Source organism: Sorghum bicolor, chromosome 2 (assembly GCF_000003195.3).
Source record: "Sorghum bicolor cultivar BTx623 chromosome 2, Sorghum_bicolor_NCBIv3, whole genome shotgun sequence".
Lineage (NCBI taxonomy): Eukaryota > Viridiplantae > Streptophyta > Magnoliopsida > Poales > Poaceae > Sorghum > Sorghum bicolor.
The window spans coordinates 72229133-72251224 of record NC_012871.2 but is presented as its reverse complement, the minus strand read 5'-3'; the positions used below and the strand labels follow the sequence as shown (position 1 = coordinate 72251224).

General features: G+C 49.3%; 4 protein-coding genes across 4 annotated transcripts; 2 read left to right on the top strand and 2 right to left on the bottom strand.

Annotated features, from left to right (window-relative positions):
• Positions 238 to 2216, top strand: LOC110433192 (classical arabinogalactan protein 9-like). Its single transcript, XM_021454987.1, has 2 exons — positions 238 to 1014; positions 1730 to 2216. Exons 1-2 carry the CDS (start codon positions 403 to 405, stop codon positions 1796 to 1798), a joined length of 681 nt encoding a protein of 226 aa, XP_021310662.1. The 5' UTR covers positions 238 to 402; the 3' UTR covers positions 1799 to 2216.
• LOC8078985 (pentatricopeptide repeat-containing protein At5g02860) lies at positions 7351 to 10135 on the bottom strand. The gene has a single exon (XM_002460907.2). The coding sequence runs from the start codon at positions 10013 to 10015 to the stop codon at positions 7625 to 7627; it is 2391 nt and encodes a 796-aa protein (XP_002460952.1). The 5' UTR covers positions 10016 to 10135; the 3' UTR covers positions 7351 to 7624.
• Positions 11585 to 12595, bottom strand: LOC8058384 (zinc finger protein 1). Its single transcript, XM_002460906.2, has one exon. It carries the CDS (start codon positions 12457 to 12459, stop codon positions 11866 to 11868), a length of 594 nt encoding a protein of 197 aa, XP_002460951.1. The 5' UTR covers positions 12460 to 12595; the 3' UTR covers positions 11585 to 11865.
• On the top strand, positions 17202 to 18362 carry LOC8078984. Its single transcript, XM_002463067.2, has one exon. The coding sequence runs from the start codon at positions 17202 to 17204 to the stop codon at positions 18063 to 18065; it is 864 nt and encodes a 287-aa protein (XP_002463112.1). The 3' UTR covers positions 18066 to 18362.

The window sequence follows — 22092 nt, the reverse complement described above, 5'->3', positions numbered from 1 at the left end:
GTGTCCACTGCACTGCACCGACTGCCCCCAACCAACGGCTCCAACAGGTCGCCCTCGCCTCGTCCTGCACAGCACCAACACAACTCATCGGCCCATCCACCCACGTGAACGCGTGCCACCAACCAGCGCGGGCGCACCCCCACCCCCACCCTCCACATGGCCCCGTGGTCCCACCGCCAGTTGTGAAAATTGCAATAGCGCCGCGGCATCTCCCGTCCCGCCGCTTCTCCCTCCTCTCCTGGCTGTCCTCCCCCTTCGCTTTCCTTCCCTGCCCTGCCGGCTGCCGCTGCTATTTATCCCCTCTCTGCCACTTCAACCGCCGAAGCAGACGGCACCCGGGCAGCAGCAGCCCACAGAGAGCAGCAGAGCACACGCCCGCACACCACCACCACCACCGCAGCAATGGCGCGCGCCGGCGCTCTCTGCCTCGCGCTACTCTGCCTCATGGCCGCGCACTCCGCCGTGGCGCAGAAGACCACCACCCCGGCCCCGGCCACCGCGCCAGCCACCACGCCAGCGACCCCAACCAAGAAGACGCCCGCACCCGCCGCCGCGCCACCCACCACCCCCGCCACCGTGGCCCCGGCCGCCGCGCCACCCACCACCACCCCGGCCACCCCGGCGCCCGCAGCCACCCCGCCCGCCACCCTGGCTCCCGCCGCGGCGCCGCCCAAGTCCACTCCCAAGGCGTCCCCTCCCGCCCCGGCTCCCAAGGCCAAGGCCACCCCGCCCGCCGCCTCCCCACCGGTCGCCGAGCTTCCGCCCGCCGCCTCGCCCCCGGCCCCCGCCCCCGCCTCCCCTCCCACCAAGCCCGCCGAGGTCCCCGCGCCCGCACCGTCCAAGAAGAAGAAGTCCTCCTCCAAGAACAAGAAGAAGAAGTCCAAGGCCCCCGCCCCCGCCCCCGTCGTCGCCGAGGCACCCACCAGCACCAAGAAGTCCAAGGCTAAGGCGCCTGCGGCCAGCGAAGCCGATGCACCCGGCCCGGTCGGCGATGGCGCCGCCGCCGACACCGCGGTACGTTGCGCTCTGCTCTGCTTTTTCCAATTTTCATCTGCAACAGCAACCTCATTGTGTGCCTGAATTTCCATCTTAAGCTTGAGTACACTGGAATTTCCATCTTAGAGTGTAAAAGTTAACACTACGGTTAGAATTCACATCTGACAGTGTTGTTAATCTACGGCCATGCTCAAATTTTTATCGGAGATAAAGTCATGCACCTAACCAGTGACCATAAATGAGTGTCTAATTGTTTGAGTATAGATCCAATCTGCGCCGACATGTCGGGCAGGGACGCATGTGCTTGTGCTTCCAGCCGCGTCACGGACATTGTTAATGCGAGGATTTGAATGTTGCGACACTCGAAGATTAGCTGTCACCATTTAGTATTCCATCACGTACAACTATACATGTAGGAGTACTACGTTGTACAGTGGTATTAATATGAAATTTGCACGGTGCTTATGTGTACCGTGCAGTCACTAAACAAAGTAAACAACCCTGCATTCTGGAAGCCTCTTTGCACACTAAATAACAGTCAGTACTAATCAACCACCATCACCATTAGGTAATTGTAGGCCTCATGTGCACACAAAGCCAGGCTACAAACTGTACAGGAGCGCTAGTGTAGAGTGCTAGTATACTACTACTGTTAACTACAGACACTGCTACAGGATCACGTGACTGGTAGTATCGCTGACTGACGAATGCCTCGTTGTTGGTGAATCTGCAGGGTGCTGGAAGGACCGTGGCAGGCGGAATCATGGCGTTGGCGCTGGGCCTCGTGGCCCTGCTCGCCTAGGCACGGAGCGCACGCCGACGGCGCGCGTGAGCGGGTGGCGCCTGCACCGGCTGCACCAGCACCGCACGGCCAGCCAGCTGGGTCCCCCCGGGACGACGACGAGCAGAGTTCTGACGCAGATGCATGCAGCCGGTGCGCCGTGCCTTTCGGAGTCGGACCCCGCTGGCGCTCACGTCCATTGACGGCCACCCGTCTCCGGCGCGGCTGTGTTCAATTCTTGTCCGTTGTTTAACCGGGCCGGTCGTGTAGTCGTGTGTGTAGTAGTGCAGTGCCACTCACATTCGGTGACGGTGATACGTTTGGTGTGGTGCGGACGTACCACCGTCGCCTCGGATTCTTTCTCCTTCTCTTTTTCTGTACTACTATTGCGACCCCATTGAGATGATTTATTTATATCTTTATTATTGCCATTGGATGATCCCACCGTCCCCATCCATGCATGAGCATCCCTTTTCTTTTTATAATCATCATGAGACGAGATCCGTCTTGTTCATCCATGTCCCTGTCCGGAACGGCCTGGCATCCCGCTGGCAAGAGGTGTTTGTTGGGATGTGTCTCTGTTGCTTTGGCATGGCCTTTGCTTGTTTGTTGTTTGCACGAAACGCTGCAGCTAGCATGTCGCGATGCTCGCTCGCTCGCGGCTATGGATCTGCCGATCTTGCACCTTTGCGAAGGACAAGGACAAGCATTGCCACTGGCGTCGCGATAGCGAGTTGTGTGCTTTGTGGCCAAATGCTCATCTGATCTGATCTGATCCAGCTGCTGCCTGGTGATACGTATATGGCAGAGGTTACTATCTACAGCGTGTGTCGTGTGATGACGCAGCTAGTACTCCATATAGTATTTTTGCCACTTAGGCCTTGTTTAGTTCACCCCAAAAATTAAAAAGTTTTCAAAATTCTCCGTCACATCGAATCTTTCGTCACATGTATAAATCATTAAATATAGATAAAAAAATTAATTATACAGTTTACCTGTAAAACGCGAGACGGATCTTTTGATCCTAGTTAATCTATAATTAGATAATATTTACCACAAACAAACGAAAATACTATAGTAGCGAAATTCAAAATATTTTAGCATCTATACAAGGCCTTAAATTTCTGCACACGTACGAGCAGTTCGCAAAAATTTTCAAGATTCACCTTCACATCGAATCTTTGATCGCATGCATGAAGCATTAAATATAGACGAAAATAAAAACTAACTGCACAGTTTATCTGTAATTTGTGAGATGAATCTTTTGAGTCTAGTTACTTCATGATTAGACAATGTTTGTCAAATAAAAACGAAATGCTACAGTACCCAAAAACAAAAAATTTTGCAAACTAAACAAGGCCTTACAAGTCCTCTTGCAAACAACAAGGCATTGAGAATGGGTGAGGTGTGTCGGTGACGGAGGGACGGAATTTTTTTAGCGGCATGAATGAGAAAAAAAAAACAAATAAAGGCGAATAGCTGGCGCAGGTGTGGCATGGCAACAAACGTAGATTCCAAGCCTCTTCGTGCGCCGTACCAATCATACGACAACGATGGCGTGCACCACGATCAGCGCCGTGTGTGGTCACCACTCACCACGCCACGACGCGTGTTAATATTTCTACTCTACGATACGAGTCTACCACTAGTGACTACGAGTAGGGACAGTGGCCTTTCACCTACTACTACGCGCAACCAACCGAACGCGAACGCAGCTTTCCTGTGATCCTGTCCTAGCGTCGTCTATGTATCTACGGTGCGAGGCGAGACGTGTGCAGGTGTACAGCATTTTGCACTCGTCGCTCGTCGGTCGTGGAGTGGAATTGGAAGCCCGTGAGGCGGTGGCTGCCATTGTTGACACCGCGCCACGCGGTCCGCAGCTGTAGTAAAGCCTGTAACCTGATCGGATCCGGCTCCGTTGTACATTTACAGTTACACCCGCGCACTCGAAAGAGCCGGGATGTGGCCGCTAATTTACAGCGAACCTAATGGCGCTGATTACTGAGCATCTTTTAGGAGCTGTTTTGCACGGCATAACGCCATCACTGCTGGATCTTTCTTACCGTACTGTAATTCTTATCGCGCTAGTTTTTTTTTTTTTAGGAAATATCGCGCTAGTAAGGACGTCCGAGTCTCTGGCACCGTGGATCCATGCGAATCCCGCTCGTGACAGTACCACGAACGCCGGGATCCCCACCCTGCACCCTGCGCTGCAGTCCGGTCCAGCCCAGGCCAGCTGATAGATGAGATGGACTGGTTGGTTCCACTTCCAGGCTGGTTCGTCTCTCTCCAGTTCTTGCTGCGCGCGCGGCGTTATGGCCCGTCGTCGTCCACCACCACGCACGCATTCCTTCTCTTCTATTCCATCACGGGAGGGATACACAAATCATTGATGACCAGGCCACCGGTGTCGGTACCTCATTAACAAATCGTTGGCGGCAACAATTATTGTTCATCCCCCCGCGACCGCGACGAAAAGGGGATTTGCAGCCCCAGCAAGTTGCATGCAGCCGCAACCGGAAAGGGGCCCTTCGGTGTTTGGTGCTCACGTTCTGGAACCGGGCACGGGAATATTTTGTCGAGACGAGATGCAGACGTCGTAGATCCAGTCATCACCATCTACCCGCATGAACCGATAACATCTTGCTATTGCTTATTACTGTCGGTCGCGGTTTAATGAGAAATTTCAGTAAGGGATATGCATGTGACAGTGAGAATTGACACATGTACGACCCCCAGTTTTTTTTTTCCCTTCTGAAAGCTTGTCGCAATTCGCAAAGTTGCTTTATGAAAATTCCCACTGCAAAAGAAGGCACCCCGAAAGTTGTTGGAACTCAACAGTACATCTCGTGATTCAGAGGGTAGATGCCCAACACCATCATGGAATTTGAGCGCATCACCACCGCCACGCCTGATGGCATGGCAGCCTCAATCATCTGAGACGGCAACAAAGATGCCTGCCTCTCAACAACCTATATTGTTACTAGACACTCACCAGTATACGTAGTCGCCAGCAGGGAGCAAAGGGGGCCGGCGTCACTGCAGGAGGATATGGAACACAGGGCACCTTTCGGTTGCGCCGCACAGTTTGGCACACCTTGCAAAGCAAACTGAAGCATCAATTAGCACAGCGGCGGCGTTACAAAACTTACCAGCTGAAGAAACCTGTCTCATTGAAAAAGGGTCTGAACACTTCCTCCATGCTTCATATGCCATGTGTTTTGTGTACCGGCCAAATAAATCAGTTGTCTTCCGTTGGAGGTGCACGCAAAGTTGATTGGTATTGATCCCGCAACTATTGCAAAAGTAAGGAACACATGATCCGGTACTTCAACATTAACTGAGTCACTGTAATCTGTATTACAAACTACGTACCTGTCACAAAAGTTCACGTCCTCATTCAATATACTGTCTCCAAACCACGTGAATGCAAGTGAAAAGTTCGGGCAATGGCCGGTAAATAATTCAAACTCTCTTACTCATGTTAAGGTCAATTTGAAGTTACATCAGTAAACCCATGATTAAGGAGATTGCAACTAGTAGCTGGTATCGGTGATATATAGGCCATTGTAATAATAATATAAGTACACGAGGTTCTTCGGGGGGAAAATAACTATGCATAGCAACACAGGCATGGAAAGAAGCGACGCAACATATTCACAACTTTAGATGTAATTTTTTTTGAATTTCGCTACTGTAGCACTTTCGTTTGTTTGTGGTAAATATTGTCCAATCATAGACTAACTAGGGTCAAAAGAATTCGTCTCGCGATTTACAGTCCAACTGTGTGATTAGTTTTTGTTTTCGTCTATATTTAATACTTCATGCATGTGCCACAAGATTCGATGTGACAGAGAATTTTTTGGTTTTTGGGTGAACTAAACAAGACAACATGACTGCCACCTACTGCTTTGGAACAGTATGAGAAATAAATGACTAATCAACTGCTCAAGCTAACATATAAATGCAACACCCAAGAGAAAAACAGTATAAAATTTTGCAATATGCCAGCTAATGGAAGATCTCATGATTGCTAATGGTGTGGTCTCACCCAGATTTCACTGTAAGCAGACTGGCATCAGCTGGCAATAAGGAAATCAACTATCATCCCAAAAGGGCTCCTCAGCAACAAGGATAAATCTTTGAGAAACCATTAAAAAGAATTAAACATAAGGATAACACCAAGAAAAACAGCACAGCAGAATTCCAAGGAAAACAACTAGAAAATCAGAATACAATAATGCTGAACCTCTTACCTTGACTTAGCACAGGTTCCTGACTTCTTGCGCCGACAAAAAATGTGCATTGCCACTTATCTTTGGAAACAACATAATCAGGTTAGGTTTACACGGAGCTCCCATGGAAAAAAAACACAGGTTGTTCATATTTCATAAAATAATCATGCAGACCTAATAACGATGACAATCCCACAAATGAAAACACAGATCTACAACAAAGTAAGTCAACTCACAGGTTACAAGCGGTGCAGTCCCCCAATCCATACATCAACTAAAAATGTGCGGAACTTTCAAAATAGAAATATAAAAATAAAAATTGTAAGCATGCCACTGACCACTGTATAGTTCAAACATTCTATCTTGGAGCAGACAAGGCATATGCTATTCAATATTCATAAAAGGGAATAACCCCAGACCAATGCATGATCACTTAAAAATAAATAACTATACTAAACAGTGATGGAAAGAAGCATGCTAGAAAAAACATAGAACCAACACAGCATGTTCAAAACTCTGCACATTATGGGAAATGAGACTAGTCATCTGCGCAAGCTAAAACATGAGAGCAACATCCGAGAAATATATTTTTCACGAAATGTGACCTAATACAAGGCCTCATAATTACTAATGCCTGTGGTTTCACTGGGATTTCATTGTACACAGATAGGCATCAGCTGGCAGTAAGGATATCAACTATCATCACAAAAGGTTCCTCAGCAACCAGGATAATCTCTGAGAAAACTCATCCTGAATTTAAATGCAAGAATAATACAAGGAAAATGAAACAGTGGACTTAGCAAATTAAACATACAAAAATGCTGAGGCTCCTACCTTTTCTTAACACAGGTCCATGACTTCATGTACCGACAAATAAAACTGTCACCGAAAACACCGTCTAAGGCCAGGTTTCAAAGAGCTCCAACGGAGGATCATCCCCGTTCAGTGCATTGAAATATGAAGAGAGAGAAAACACAAGTTGCTGACAACCATGGAGATATAATAGTAATAATTCAGGCAACTACAAGTGAAAAATCAGATCTATAACAAAGTAACTCAAGGATTACAAGTGGTACAGTCCCTTGAATGTAGCACCATAAACCCATTAACTTTTATGATAACTTCATTGAAATAGAAAACTAGATGTAGCACCATAAACTCGTTTTTACTTTCCCATGAGAATGCAAACACCATTTAATATTTTCGGCGAAGAGAAACAAAGAGATAAAATCATAAACAATTAAGGAACACACATCGCATACAAATTGAACTAGGACTAAATTTGAGCTGCTCTTTTACAAAAATAAGAACAAACATCAGCGCATAACACAGTGCTCATAGGCAAAACCTCCAACACATCAGGTTTGAAATGTCAAATGTCATTACAAAAACAAGGTGACTCATTTGTTATGGAGATCCAGATCCTACAACACCAGATCCCTGCAAATTTAACAGAGAACTGTATGTATTTAATGGCTTCTTTCAATTCTTTTTCAGAATCAGAACACATGTAATCTATACAAGTCCACTCCAATGTACATGCCGCTAAGTTTAGTCTTAGTATTATCTACCTATCATGCACAGAAAAAGGGTTTGATTCTTATCAACCGTCTTATGAAGTGCGTTTTGCCAACAGTTCTAACAGTCTATGTTTTTCTTCTTTTGATATTCCAGGATAAATCTTAGGAAGGTTGCTAAGGAATGATTTGGCCTCTACCATCCTTCCATGTCTACAGTAGCCCTCCAATATTGAATTGTAAGTTCTCTCATTTGGCTTACAGCCTTGGGCAACCAGATAGCGTACTAAATCAATAGCTTCTTCAAACATTAAGTTGGCAACATAGCTCTTGATGAAAATATTGTATGTTACAATATCGGGTTTGACGCCTGAACATTTCATCTCAGAGAACAACCTTGAGGCTTCTTTCATCTGTCCTTTTCTTCCATATGCATATATCACAGTGTTATAAGAGTATCGATCAGGGCGCATGCCACTTGACTTGATCTCAGTAAGGATTGCTTCACACTTTTCACAATCACCTAAACGAGAATACATATGCATCAAACTGTTATAGGTTGCAGCACTGTGGTTGATAGAATTCTCCTTCATGAGTGTAAGGACCTCCTCCACCTTCTTAACCATCTTATTTTTCCCATATATGGATACCATGGCGTTAAGAACATTAATGTCCAGGGAGCAACGCCGCCTCCTCAGTTCCTGAAATGCCTTTTCTGTCTCAGATAAACTATTAACTTTGTTATTGACCAAGACCAATGTTTTTACCAGCCAATTGTGTGGTTCAATCCTCTGTGCATATATATCTTCCGATAAAGCTTTCATTTTGTCCAACTTCTTAGCATTAGCATATGCATGAAGCAATGAGGAATAACTGAGCTCATCTGGCTTACAATCCCGATCCTCCATCTCAGCAAACAACTTTTCTGCCTGTACCCAGCGACCACCCCGAGCCAATGCAGATAGAACAGCGTTATAGGTGGAAATGTCTGGATATATACCGGCTTCTATCATCCTCTTGTATATCTCCATTGCTTGATCAAACAAACCACATCGACTATATGAACTAATCAGTGAAACATATGTGTCCCTCTCAGGGATATAGCCAGCTTTCTTCATCTCCTTGAATACCCCTGAAACCTCAGAGTCTAGACCATTCTGCCCAAACACAGCCAAGAGCGTGTTCCAGGTGACAACATCTGGCACATACCCAGCAGACCTAAGGTCATCAAAGACAATCATCATCTCTGTGAACTTTCCCCTCACCCCGTGCATCTTGATCAATGCATTGTAGGTGCACAAGTTCGGGCTACATCCATTCCTCACCATTTCACTGTATGTAGCAAGTGCTGCATCGATTTTGCCAATTCTGTCAAGGCCAGAGATCAATGTCGTGTATGTAACCACATCTGGCTTCATCCCCCTGAACTCCATCTCCTGTTTTAGCTCCAGAGCCTCTTCCAACAAACCATCCTTCACATAAGCCGAGATGAGTGAGTTGTAGGTCACCACGCTAGGTGTACATCCCGCATTCTCCATCTTCTTTAGCACCCCAATCGCCTCCTCATGCCTCCGTGCCTTACCATATACATCCAGCAGGGAATTGAATGTGACCTTGTCAGGTTCGAATCCAGCAGCCTTCATTTCATCGAACATCTGCGCTGCTTCCCTGTAAAGGCCCCTTCGGCGGCAACAACTAATGAGTGTGTTGTATGTATACCTGTCCAGCTCAATGCCGTCCTCCTTCATAGAGTCCACGAGCACCACCACCTCTTTCCACGGGACAGACATCTTGGAGTAGACATGGAGCACGACGTTGTAGGTGACGAGCGCGGGCTGCACGCCGCCATCCACCATGCGCCGGAACACGGCGACCGCATCCCGGAACCTCCCGGCACGGGAGAACTCGGACACAAGCGCTGTGTATGCGCTGGCGTCGGGCGCCGGCGCGGCCTCGAGGAGGGCGGAGGCCTCCGCGAGGCAGCCGGCGCGCGCAAACACGCGGATGGCAGTGGGCAGCACGCGCGGGTGGTGGAGAGCGCGGTCACCGTGGAGGTCCCGCGCGGCGCGGACCACGGCGAGGGCGGCGCCGGGGTGGCCCCCTCGGGAGGCGAGAGCGTTCACGACGGCGGGGAGGTCGGTCTCGGGGAGCGCCGAGAGGACGTCGCGCGGGGAGGCGTGTTCCGCCGGGTCGGCGAGAAGGGCGAGGAGCGCGCGGCGGGCGGGGAGGGAGAGGGACGGCGGCAGGTGCCACGGCTGGTCGCCGCGGGAGGTGTCGCGTGGGCGGCCGAGGCGCGGCTTGCGGGAGGAGGAGGCTGGGGTGGGGCGGGAGGTGGAGAGGAGGGAGGTCGGGGAGAAGAGGCGAGGAGGGGAGGAGGAGGACGGTGTGTGAGGCTGGCGGTGGGCGATGATGGGGTTGGGGATTGTAGGACGCGGTGGTGGCGCCGGCGCGCGGAGAGGCAGCGGGAGGGCGAGCGTTTCGGCCATGGTGCGGCCGGTGGGAACTGGGAACCGGCGGGGTTTAGGGGTTATCTACGGCCGGTAGGAGTAGCAGTGGCACCGCCGCGGCCGCTCGTGGGAACGAGAGGATATGGCACGGTAAACGCTGGCGCCTGGCGGTGGCGCGGTGGTGGTGGTGGGAACCGGCGGCCCGGTGATATGCCGGTGCTGGGCTCCCGGCCGCTTGGAGGCCGAATTGCGGCAATGGAGGATGCACTAGTGGGCTGGTCGCGACGGGCCGGCCAGTCAGTTTCGGTTTTTCTTTTGTTTGAAAGGAGTCTGTTTCGGCTTGAGAGTTGAGAGGCAAGGGCGAAGACAGATTTCGAGAAGTTTGTCACTGGCAAGCGGGCACTGACCGATGCATCAAAAATTTTATCACGATATGAGACGATTTTAGTACATATTATTTTAAAAAGTTGTGCACTCAGCCATTCAACCAGCTAATTACAAAGTTCCAGCCTCCTGAGTCCCCCGCCAGTAAGCAGAACCTCAGAAACAGCAAAACAAAGTTGCTGAACACAAATTCTAAACTCACATAGCAAAAACTAAGCGAGAAATTTTCAGACATCCACGAGTGAACATTTTCATAACCATTTTGTGAGATTTTGGGGAGATTTTGTGTGAAAATGCATCTCACACGCGTTAGAAAAAACTTAGAAGAGGTAGGATAACTAGGCAAAAAGAGGTGGGCGAGCAGAGCAACAAGGCGCTGAGGCAGCCGTCTAGTGTGGGTGGAGGTATAGCGATTGAGCCATGGAGGGGGTGAGGGAGACACATGTTGGGGTAAAAAGGACAAATAAAATGCACAATTAATTTCTCATTTTATGATAAATCATGAAAAAAACATCTACCATTAGAAATAAACAAAACATCTTCAAGGTAAGGAGTAAAAAACACAGGACCAACCGGTCCACTCCAAGATTCCAAGTTTTCACTATAATTAATAATTGGTACAAGAAGTCTTCTCTAGAGTATCTAGAGAATTACACTAGCAGCAACACATTCATCAAAGTTACAACTTAGCATCAACTACAACCACAATCTTCTAACAAGAGGAACACCAGCCAGATAGAGAAGTCATAGATTCTATCCCCCTCGATAAACAATTTATATCTCACAAACTATAGCTTCACTGTGCACAATTTTTGGTAGGCAAGTAGATCCACGAGTCCCCTAACAATTGACCAAAGCTCAATTAGATAGCGTTAGCCATCCAAACAAATCATCTACGAAAACTGCTCTGTTATGGAACTATAGAGATCAGAACTAACAAAACCTCTCTGAAATTTTAGTCAAGTTTTTGGAGTTGCTATTAGACCAAGAGTGGTGTAGTGCTCGCTAAAGTTTTGTACCTCCGAACTTAAAGAGTGAGTAATGGACAATGGGAAAAAGTGAGATGAAAAAAAATCGGCCTATTATAGGTGTATAAGATTAGGCTATCCTTGGTTAAATTTACAATTTTAACGAAGAACTAGTAATAATATCTTAATATTAAGAGATAATTTTAATTCGCACAAATATTTACATGGAGGCAAATTTTTTATGAACCATGTGCCATGTCAAATATCTTTGGCCACCAATAATTAAGTTGCACAGACACAAAGCTATATACATTCATATTAACTTGTCCCCTATCCAAAGCCCTAGGGAAAGTTTGCAGGGTATATATAGTACAAATAGAGTCATGCATGAGAACCGTAGCATGGCTTTTTCCTAGTACAACTCAACTACGGAGTGCAACCGTGCATCTACCATTTGATGCATCTGTGAACTTTTTATCCAAGCCATCTTTATTCGATTTAGCCGTCCATGGTTGCATGGCTTTTCAGTTAGTTAGTTCACGCAGCATTTGACGCCCGATGCTTCTTGGCTTGCAAAGGCAAGGATCTCTGAACCTCCTCATCCTCGCCCCGTCGTCTGACGCCGGCAAATGGAACGTCGTCTTGCGCAAGGGGCGTCGAGTTGAGGTCAAGCCAGCCCGCGCCCGCAGTGCTGGGCGGCAGCGACGCCGGCACCGACGGGCCGTGGAGGTAGTGGAACCTCTTGTGCCCGCCGAGCGCCTGCCCGGTGGCGAAGTACCTGTGGCACACCGTGCAGACGTGCCGCCCGGCGCCGGCGCCGCTCCCGGACGACGACGACGACGCTTCCGCGGCCCCCTTCTGACGATGCTGGGACGATGACGACGATGGCGCCGCCCTGCCATCGTATGCCGCCGCTGCAGGCTTGCGGTGGCTCGCCTTGTGTCCGCCGAGCGCTTGGTACGACGCGAACGCCTTGCCACAGATCGGGCAGCGGTAGTGCAGCGCGAGCGGGAGCTCGGACGACGCCGCCCTCGCCCGTAACGGTGCCGCGTCGTCGTCTTCGGCGCCGGCTTGCTGGCACGCGGCCACCAGCGCCGCGAGGCACAGGGACAGGTAGTCGTCTTGCGCCATCTATCTATCACGCTAGTGATCCTCTTTTGATCTCCTTGTAATGATGAGCTGTAGGCGACACTGGTATATAGTAGGTGTAGCGTAGATGGAATCGGAACTCCAGTGACCAACTGAGATCTTGTAACACACAGCAGTATTTCACGCGTCGCATCTTCTAGCCATCGATGGACCATGGTTACTTACTTATACCTTGGGAGCACTGGCCGGCCGGCCTGAACGAATAGAGCGGCGCGATCGCGTCAAAAGAAGCACGAGGAAGCAGCCGGCGAACGCGAAGTGTCGACATGACTTGGAAAGTGGAAACGATCTGTGAGATGACTGGTGGCGTATATATCCCGCCTGCTACACACATGCGCTCGTGCGTTTGAATCGCGAGACCTGCCGGTTCCGGTTCTGTTTTTGTCCAAAAACTTGATCTCAACTTGCAATTTTCTAAACAAAATGCGAGGAACTTTTGTGCGCAGAGAGCCGCCATTTCAGAGTCTTTTGGATAAGCAAAGCGATTGATTACGAAGTCTCTGATGAGCATTATAGCTCTAGAAACGATGATCGTTTCTTGGATAGCTGCACACGTTTACCATGTGTCCACGTCGTAGAGAGAGATGCGTCGCTCGGTGGTCGTGGGTTTTGAAGAGGTCGTGCCCAGTCTTGCTTGTGTGCGACCGACCGATCTGAGACAATTTGTGTCTTGCTTGTGTGCGACCGACCGATCTGAGACAATTTGTGGCGACATGCTTTCGCTTTTAGGCCTACTATATAGTCCTTGTTTACGGGCCGTCTCGCATCCGTCAGGACTCAGGATGCCTGCCCTTGTCGCCACTAGGCCCGATCATCAGCCCACGCAGGCCGCAGCCTATCAATGCTACTGGGCCGTCCCTCTCGGCCATCAATCAACCAGACAGAACGTATCGTTCGTCAATGGCGTCCTCGACACAAAAACCAACCGTCAACGGCCCAATGCTGCCGCTGGCGGAAGAGACAGAGACTAACTACACGGCCAATTCCGTGACGGACAACTCTATTATTTTTTTTTCAAAAAACGGGCTCCGTGACGGACGACGACGTCGACAAGAGCTGAAGTTGTGAACCTGAGCAGAAGTCGCGCAGCCATGACTCGTGCCTGCACTGGACTGCATAGCACTCGACATTACCAGGAGAGACCGTGTCACGGCTCCGATCGTGACACGAGACAGGACCAAATAAGAAGCAGTGGTCCAGTTCTCGCGTCAAAACTCAAAAGCGACGTCACCTGGGCCGTTGCGATCTCGCCGCCGACCACTTCAACGACTTTGCGGAAGCCACCGAGAAGCGGCAGGTAGATGGGATGCGATGGATGGAACCCGAACCCAGGGCCGTGTCGCTCCGCGCCCCCGCCATAATAAAAGAGCCGAAAGCGGCGCCCAGTGCCACCGCTGTGCCGCATGACCCCCGCGGGCCGCCGTTAATGTGGCGCACAAAGGTCCCGTCACACGTCGCCGCCGAACAACCGAAACCGGACAGCCTAATGGCCACCACACCGGCACGGGCACGGGCAGGAGGCGCGGACGCGGCTCACCTGCGAGCTGGCTGCCCGATCCGTGGCCACCAGCAGATCCACGTAAAGGTCTCGTCTCGTCGTCTCGTCTCGTCGCGGCGTAATTGAGCGACGGGGAGCTTTGCCATGCCAGATCGCCGGTGCTCGCTCGATCAGCGCCTCCTTTTGCAGCCAATTTGCGAACGCTATTCTATGCACTACTCGCGTCGGTGCCGTTGGAGCGATGGCCGGCCGTCGGCCGAACCTTCCGTGGCTGTAATGAACTGCGTAATAAACGAGATGCCGAGGCGTGAGATCCTGACGTCTGATCCTGGAGGACGTCTGTGGTCTCTACCTGTCCAAATCTTCGAGTGGTCATTACGGAGGAATCGCGCGGCGTAATGTCGGGTAGTGATTGACGAGTAATGACGGATTTGGGGTTTCCCGGGCGTGTGTGTCAAGGAAGAAATCCCTACCATATGTGGATTGAGTAAACAAAAGACAGAATGGGGCGTTGTCTCACCTGTGGCCAGTTGGAGAAACCAAAGCCAAAGGAAAGCAAGACAATTTCCGGCTGATTCTGCTTTACTACGAGTGTAGTGTAGTAGGAGGACTAGGATTGGCTGGAACGGGTCCTTTGATAGTTAGGTCCAGCCAGGGGCGGGCAAGTCCAAGATTCAAAACGGTGGATTTCATAGTGCTGGACTAATAAGTACAAAAGGTTTCTTCACATATTCAGGGAGGCACATTTGTTCATATGCCGTTGCCCATTGTCTTACTAGCATCGTGTGGTTCCTAGTAGTATCTCAATGCTTTTGTTCGTGTGTAAGCCGTGTTAGGCCAACCTTCAACGTATTTATATTTTGGAAACTGTACAGAAGAGTTTATTCTCATGAAACTCTTTCTACTCACATAAAGCTCTTATCATCTATCTCTTCATTAATATGATGTCACATCAGCATATTTAATGTCCATAAAACTCTATTGAAACTCCATTGGGACTGACCTTAAAAATTCACTGCACTACTTAAACAATATTTTTTAGCGAGAATATTTTTTAGCATAAACCAAATTTCAGCGAGACGACCAACGATGCAGTTCCCATATAGAAATGTAGATGTGCATTCTACTTAAATTCTCCGCATCAGTATTTGAAAATTGATTAAAATATATCCTTGTTTTTCTTGTTGTCAATTTAAAATGTGCTTCAATAGAAACACTTGTTCAATCCAAGCTGAGTGGCCGTTTTCTTTTTGACACTTCACTGATTTGGTTGGATATTCGTATTCCCCGCAGTATGAGGTCAGTAAACAAAAAATGTCGTCTTGTTCAATAGTGGCGCTTTCCAGGTGATTTTTATTTACACAAGGGTTACACGTACTCTAGCTGCGATGGGTCCTTTTCATACGGCCAGTTGGCATGCAAATCCAAATCTTCAAGCTGTTGATGATTACACAGTGCATGACTAACTCAAACAAAAGTTTGTTTACACATTCAGATCAGTGACATTTGTGTGTACCAGTGTTCTTTTCTACTGTGGTACTGGTATATCTCAACCACTCTATTTCGTACGTGCCACACTTCTTGACTTTGCATTGGACCACACGCCACCGAGGGACTAGGGAGTAAACCGTGATTTTTATTGTGTTTGTTTCGGTGCATGATATGAAATCAACATTTGTGTGATATGAAATCAAACTGTTAGCACAATTAAATTATTGTTACGATTGTAAATATGCTCCTGTTTCCAATGCCAGTTATAGTTACCCATGCTATCTATTTTAATTTTAACCTCAAATCCACTACCACATCATAAAACCAAGCTCAGTATAGTGGAAATACGAATGCTAACGTTACATCTCCATTTTTATGTGTAACCTAACACTAGTCTGATTTAAGGCCCTCTTTAGCATGCACGAACTTTTTTCCTGTTAAATTGAGTTAATTCTTGTGAAATTCACATACGACTGTTATGAAATTGTTGCGCCCCAAGGTACCCTAAAAGCCATCATTTTTCCTACACTTTCATAAACACTATAGTCTTTTTTTTTTTCCAACATTCAAAAGATATTTCCATCTCCCCAACTTGTGATCAATGGATTTTTCGAATGTTCATATTTCTGTAAGGTTGTTCTTGTGGCACCAATTTGTCATTCAATTAAATGGTCGAAGCACCTGATTTGTATGTTCTTTTTTGTCATCTGCCCGTTTTCTACTAATGCAAGCCAAAATAACTACTACATGGTTTTCTAATTAACTAAAATATATTTTAGGGTTTTTTTTTCATGACATATTGAATATTGTACTAGAACAAATCAGCTAGACATTTAGCCATGTTTGGTTGGAACTTTGTGATGTAATCTAATTCCATTATTCATTTGTGTTGTTTTTTATTTGTTCCAGGTGAGTTGCAATCAGTTACGACGTTATCTGACATGGGTGTGGGAAAACACGATGCCACTCCTATTTGAGTTTTTTCTGTTAACGGCCAAACTCCGTCGCTCATTCCATTCTCACGCCAAATAAAATTGAGGAATCATCCATTTTGGAATCATGAACGGTGTATATTTATTATATTTACGTTTCCACTTGCATTTCTGGACCAAACAACATCTTAGTTTTGGTAAGCATCTTTTCTCACACTCATAATCTACTCTCGATGGGAACATATTTCAAGCACAACCAAATTTTTTTTGGGGGGTTATGTACCGACCTTTGTCCCACAATTTCTATTTGGTACAAACTAGATTATCAAAAAATACTTAATTTAATGTGTGGTTTTGTTTCACATTCGAAGCGTGTCTCTAACAGAACCATTCATTTAAACATAGCTAAAATACATGAATGATTTTTTTTGGCGAGCTGGTGTTCTTTTTATAATAGGAATCAATTGGTCAACACAATTTGTTATGTTTTTTTTTCATACGTGCATTTTCCGCCTCTCATCCAAAATAGTCACTTGATAAAATAGTGTCATTTTAAATCTAGCCAAGATCAGCGTTTGGGAATTTGAGGTTTGACTAATGGCTGCCAAGTGCAGTGTTTATATAGTGACATCTCAGGGTCCCTACAACAGGGACGAATGACGGAAAGAGACCACCACATCATCTCTCCCTTCTATTCTTCCATGATAAAACCAAACAAGCCAAAAAGAAGACCACAACACTACGAAAACCTGACCATTTCTTCCCCCCATTCTTTCTCCTTGGACCAGGAAAAGAATCCGACCATGGCAGACGCAGCAGCGGCACAGTCTCGCGCCGACGCCGAGGCCGACGGCCACGGCCCCACCTCGGACTCGGCCGACGACTTCGAGTTCTGCATCCTCTCGTCCGGTGGCATCGTCCCGGCCGGCAAGGGCGCGGGCACGGACATGTGCGTGGCCGACGAGGTCTTCTGCCAGGGCAAGCTGCTCCCGCTCCGCCCGTCCTCAGCCGCGGCCGGCGATGGCGCGAGCGTCGCCACCACGCTGCCGAGGTCGGAGTCGGCGGCTTCCACCGTGGGCCTCGTGTCGCGGTCGGGCAGCCGCAGCGCCAGCTCCAGCGGCAGCAGCAGCGGGTGCGTCAGCCGGAGCCAGTCGTCCAAGAGCGCCTCCTCCGACCAGGGCGCCGCCATCGTGCCGCCGCGGCGGTCGTTGTCGAGCAGCGTGTTCTACGCGCACCCGAGCCCGTCGCCGCAGCTGCGGCGCTCGGCGCGGCCGCGCCGCAGCACCGGGTCCGCCGCGCAGCCCGCCGCGGCGTGGGGCCTGTTCCGCCTCGGCGTCGTCGGCGTCCCGGACGTGTACCCACCACCGTCGCGCTCCGCAGCCGATGCAAAGATCGCCGCCGCCGCGGCGAGAGGCGGGGGCAGCAGGAGCGCGCGGTTCGAGCAGGTGGCCACCGCCGTTGACAGGAAGCTCGGATTAGCGGCGCTGTTCGGGGACGGCCTCGGATGCAAGTGCTCGCCCGACGCCATCGAGCCCGTGCGCACGCTGGAGGCGGCGAAGAGGGGCAGGAAGAACGACGGCGCCAAGAGCGGCGGCCAGCGCGTCGCCCGGCGTAGTAGGATCCTCGATTGGCTCGAAGAGCTCTCCATTGTCAAGGAAAAGAAGTAGGCTGATTGCTCCGTCAAGATCGTCATTCAATTGAAGTAATTTGCGTACGATGATCAAGGGAAACATTTTCTAGATTTTTCCTATCTATGTCTGACTAGGAAGCAGTGCACCAATGCTATGCAAAGGAATTAACGAGCAATGATCGATTGCTAATAACTCTCGATTGCTCATAACTTTAGTTTGTACAGACTATACAGAGTCTGACTTCATGGATTCATTGCTAATCTTGTTCTGCTCCAAATTTTGTAAATCTCGCAATCAGAGCACCTGCTTGTGCAGTTTTACGTTTTACCTTCATCAGTAACACTCAGGAAAGCACCTTTTTTTTTAAAAAAAAACATATTTGATGTACTTTCGAGCCATGCTCAAGTGTCGTGCTGTGGGTCAATGTTATTAGAAATAAAAAACGACTTATCCACAACTAATAATACTATCAAATACTCTTACTCTGCACTAACAAATCCCATGTGCTTGGGATACCATGATTTATGGCATGATCACACCAGAGTAACTCCTGACACGGGGTTTGGCGAAAGCTTGGTGTGATGCTGGTGGCGAAGAAGCCAGGCCATGGCGGAGAGCCGACTAGTCGTTTCCAACGCGGCAGGCGTGAGCAGAGGCGCCCATGGCGGTGGAGCACGAAACGAGCGGCCTGCAGGAGCAGAGGCCAGAAGGTGAGGGTTGGGCGGTTGGCAACCTCCAAGCGCCGTGCCGTGCCCGTGCGTGGCCCGTGGTGGTGTACGTTGGCAGGCGTTGTCTGGATCCCCTCGTCGTATCACGTATGGGCATCCTCGTCCTCGTCGTGAGATACAGTACCTCGAAACGAGCCCCTGCCGCCTGCCGTGCCGGGTCGGCGTCGTGGACGCCACCGGCTGCGGCTGCTGCTGCTGACGCGGCTGTAGTATCTCCGATGGATACCGCGACAGCGACGCCGTGCAGTGCAGGGTCGTCGTGGTTGGCCGGTTGCAGTTAAAACCTACTGGGCGGGCGCGTGATCTCACTCGCTCGCTGCCGATCTCCGGTGTTGCCGAACTCGCGTGCCCCCGCTGCGGCCATATCGCGATCACGACGGCGACCCGGCCCGGCGCAGGCCTCATAATCCGTTCCCCTGACGCCTGACGGCGACGTCTATCCGTCTCCCTCTGTCGTGTCCTCTGCCGCCGGGGTCTCGTCTCGCCAAGGAATCCAGGACGCGGCTCGTCGTGACGCTCGGTGGCACCGATGCCCCCCTGCCCGCGTGTCAGGTCAGAGACCTCGGAGCGCCGCGCCCGGGGTCTACGCTCATGTCATGTCATGTCATGTCATGTGCACGGCTCCGTCCCGGCCCGGGCCCGGATGCCTCGCTCGCCCGCTTCAAACTGCTCCGTCGACGGACGGAGCTCGGAACGCCAAATCCTCTCGGCGCTGGGAGGTTAGTAGGTGAGCCCCGATCACCGGAACGGATGCCCTGCAGCGGTTTGCAAGTTTCCTTTTTTTTTAAAAATGAAACAGCTCATCTAACCGCCACCTAATCCTAATCGGGTGCCTGTGTTTCCCTTTCCAGCAAGCACAATGGACGAACGAACCTCTCTTTCAGCGCTGAATCTGACGAAGTCGACGCTGCAACTTGCCCTCAGCTTTAGCAAAAGGAACCAGATGCTCTCATGCGCAGTGTGCACACCGTTTCTCTCATCGACAACGCGTAGTAGGGCCGTAGGCTAAGTCGTGCTCGTGCCGCCTTTGGTGTGCCAAGTGCAAAAGGGGGTATAGTGTGTGCTCATAAGAGTAACCAAGCGAAACGTGCAGAGATCTGTAGGGCACTAGTAGGGCGTCTACCAGTGAGCTGGTGAAAAGAGAGCAAACGGTGACTGACAAAGTGGCACTAGCTCGGTAAAAAAGGGGAGGATTTCGCAGGGCAAACGGCAAAAGTTTGAAAAACACTGGCGTCATGGCGTGCGTGCCGCTGGAATGGAAACCTATAGAGTGTGCATGCGGTGAGTGCAGAACGTGGCATAAATAAACGAACGAACTCATCATGGCACCTCACGCCGCTACACAGAAAGGCTGCGATGGTTTTGTTTGCAGCCGCTGGGTTACAATTCCCGAGGCGCCTAAAAGTGCTTATGGAGTGGTCTAGCCCTAATCAAACACAGCCTAATGTCGCCATGGTACTATGGTAGGGACGGCAGCAAGTCGCCATGTCCCTACGAAATGGAACCCCATGTATGGATCTCGTCGTCCTCCGGAGGCAACCTTGAGAGTACAACCATACTGGCTCTGAGGTAAGTACGTACTGTAGCCTGTACAGTAGGATAGAAAGATGCTTGCGAGGAAACCGGCCCTGCCCAGCTTGTACTGCTCTACAACAGGCCCAGAGCGTTGCGTGAAACTGAGCCTGAGCAAAGCTGCCGCCAAAGATTTCAGATTGATGCGCATGGGAGTCCTCCGGCTCCGGTCGATGCGCTGCACAAGTGCAGTGGTACAGCGTGTCTGTCCTTCAGCTAGCAGCGTGATGGATGGGCCGGTTTTACACTGTTGCGCGACATTTGGAGTGTGGCAGTCAAAAAGTTGTGTCCTGTGTTTGGTTTGGGGACTCTCCACAGTCCACGTACACAGGCACACCAGGACCAGGGCCATGCCATGCTACTGCTACGAAACAAACAAACAAACAATCGTAGTAGTACCACTGTGATGGACCGGCTTAACCATGGCCTTGTTTACTTTCTAAAAAATTTTGAAAATTTTTTCAGATTTCCCGTCACATCGAATCTTTAGACACATACATGAAGTACTAAATATAGATAAAAATAAAAACTAATTACACAGTTTGGTCGAAATTGACGAGACGAATCTTTTGAGCCTAGTTAGTCTATGATTGGACAATATTTGTCAAATACAAACGAAAAAACTACAGTATCGATTTTGCAAAATATTTTGGAACTAAACAAAACCCATGTCCTCGCGTCGGGGCCGCCCGGCCAGATCCACGATCGTCGATTGACGACAAATGACCCGGTCCGATCGCCGGAGATGCGGAGGGTGCTAATATCACGAGCCTGCCCTTGTGTGGTTGACCAGTGTGCCGACGTGATTGAGGACAATGCAATGGCCTAGCCCGTCTAGTCGTAAGCACACCGTGCACCAGTGTAGGTGGCCGGCGTGAGCTCTGGTCTGTTGCTATAATGGCCGCGGCTCCTGACAAAACCCCATTCGTCCATGCGGGTCTGTGGCAAGTGCTCTCTACAGGAAGGAACGTACGGGCTGTTGTTGCAGTCTTGCAGAGACCGAAACCGTCCGTCCATGGCTCCATCTACCAGAGCACTCCATCTCCATGCCTGCAGCAGCGCATGCGTGATGAATTCCTTTCGGAGTTTTAAAAAACATTGATAGTATACTTCTGCTCTCAACTGCCACAGTTAAAAATATAACTCCATCAACAACTCAAAACAAAAGGAGCTTTGAACATACTTTTACTGAAAACCACGCATGCATACATACACAATTAAACACTCAAAACTGAACAATTTACCCTCTCGACGGTTCAAAGTGATCTCCATGATTATTCTGCATGATGGGACATGTGGGCCCAATGCGTCAGAACCCCTAACCTTCTTTTGCACCGGTTTTGGCCCACATGTTTTTTTGGCTATGTCACTCATATAAGGTCCAACTATCCTCTCTCATTGTTAGTAGAATCCACCCATCTTGAGAAAACAAATCCAACCTCACAAAATCTCTTGTTATATAAATATCCTAGCTTCACAACAACAAAAAAACATTGCATATACCTACATTAAAGACTAAAAGAACAAATTGGGAAAGACTAAATAAACAAGAAAATTTACATTTTAATATGGTGGGAAAATAAAGAAAGATCACAAAACCTACCACAATTAGCCCATATAACTGCTAGATCAAACCAAAATGGCCCATTAGCTAGTCTTTTCAAGCCGGTTTCAGCCCAAACAATCGTTCAGAAATAGAAAAAGTCCATATTACCTCCCTGAATTTTCACGAAGTTTGCTTTTCCTCCTCGAACTCTAAAACC

Bases quoted from the DNA above. Each gene is read 5' to 3' on its own strand.
- LOC110433192 (XM_021454987.1), top strand. From the start codon at position 403: ATGGCGCGCGCCGGCGCTCTCTGCCTCGCGCTACTCTGCCTCATGGCC. The intron at 1,015-1,729 runs GTACGTTGCGCT...GTGAATCTGCAG, and splicing joins GCGCCGCCGCCGACACCGCG to GGTGCTGGAAGGACCGTGGC.
- LOC8078985 (XM_002460907.2), bottom strand. From the start codon at position 10,015: ATGGCCGAAACGCTCGCCCTCCCGCTGCCTCTCCGCGCGCCGGCGCCA.
- LOC8058384 (XM_002460906.2), bottom strand. From the start codon at position 12,459: ATGGCGCAAGACGACTACCTGTCCCTGTGCCTCGCGGCGCTGGTGGCC.
- LOC8078984 (XM_002463067.2), top strand. From the start codon at position 17,202: ATGGCAGACGCAGCAGCGGCACAGTCTCGCGCCGACGCCGAGGCCGAC.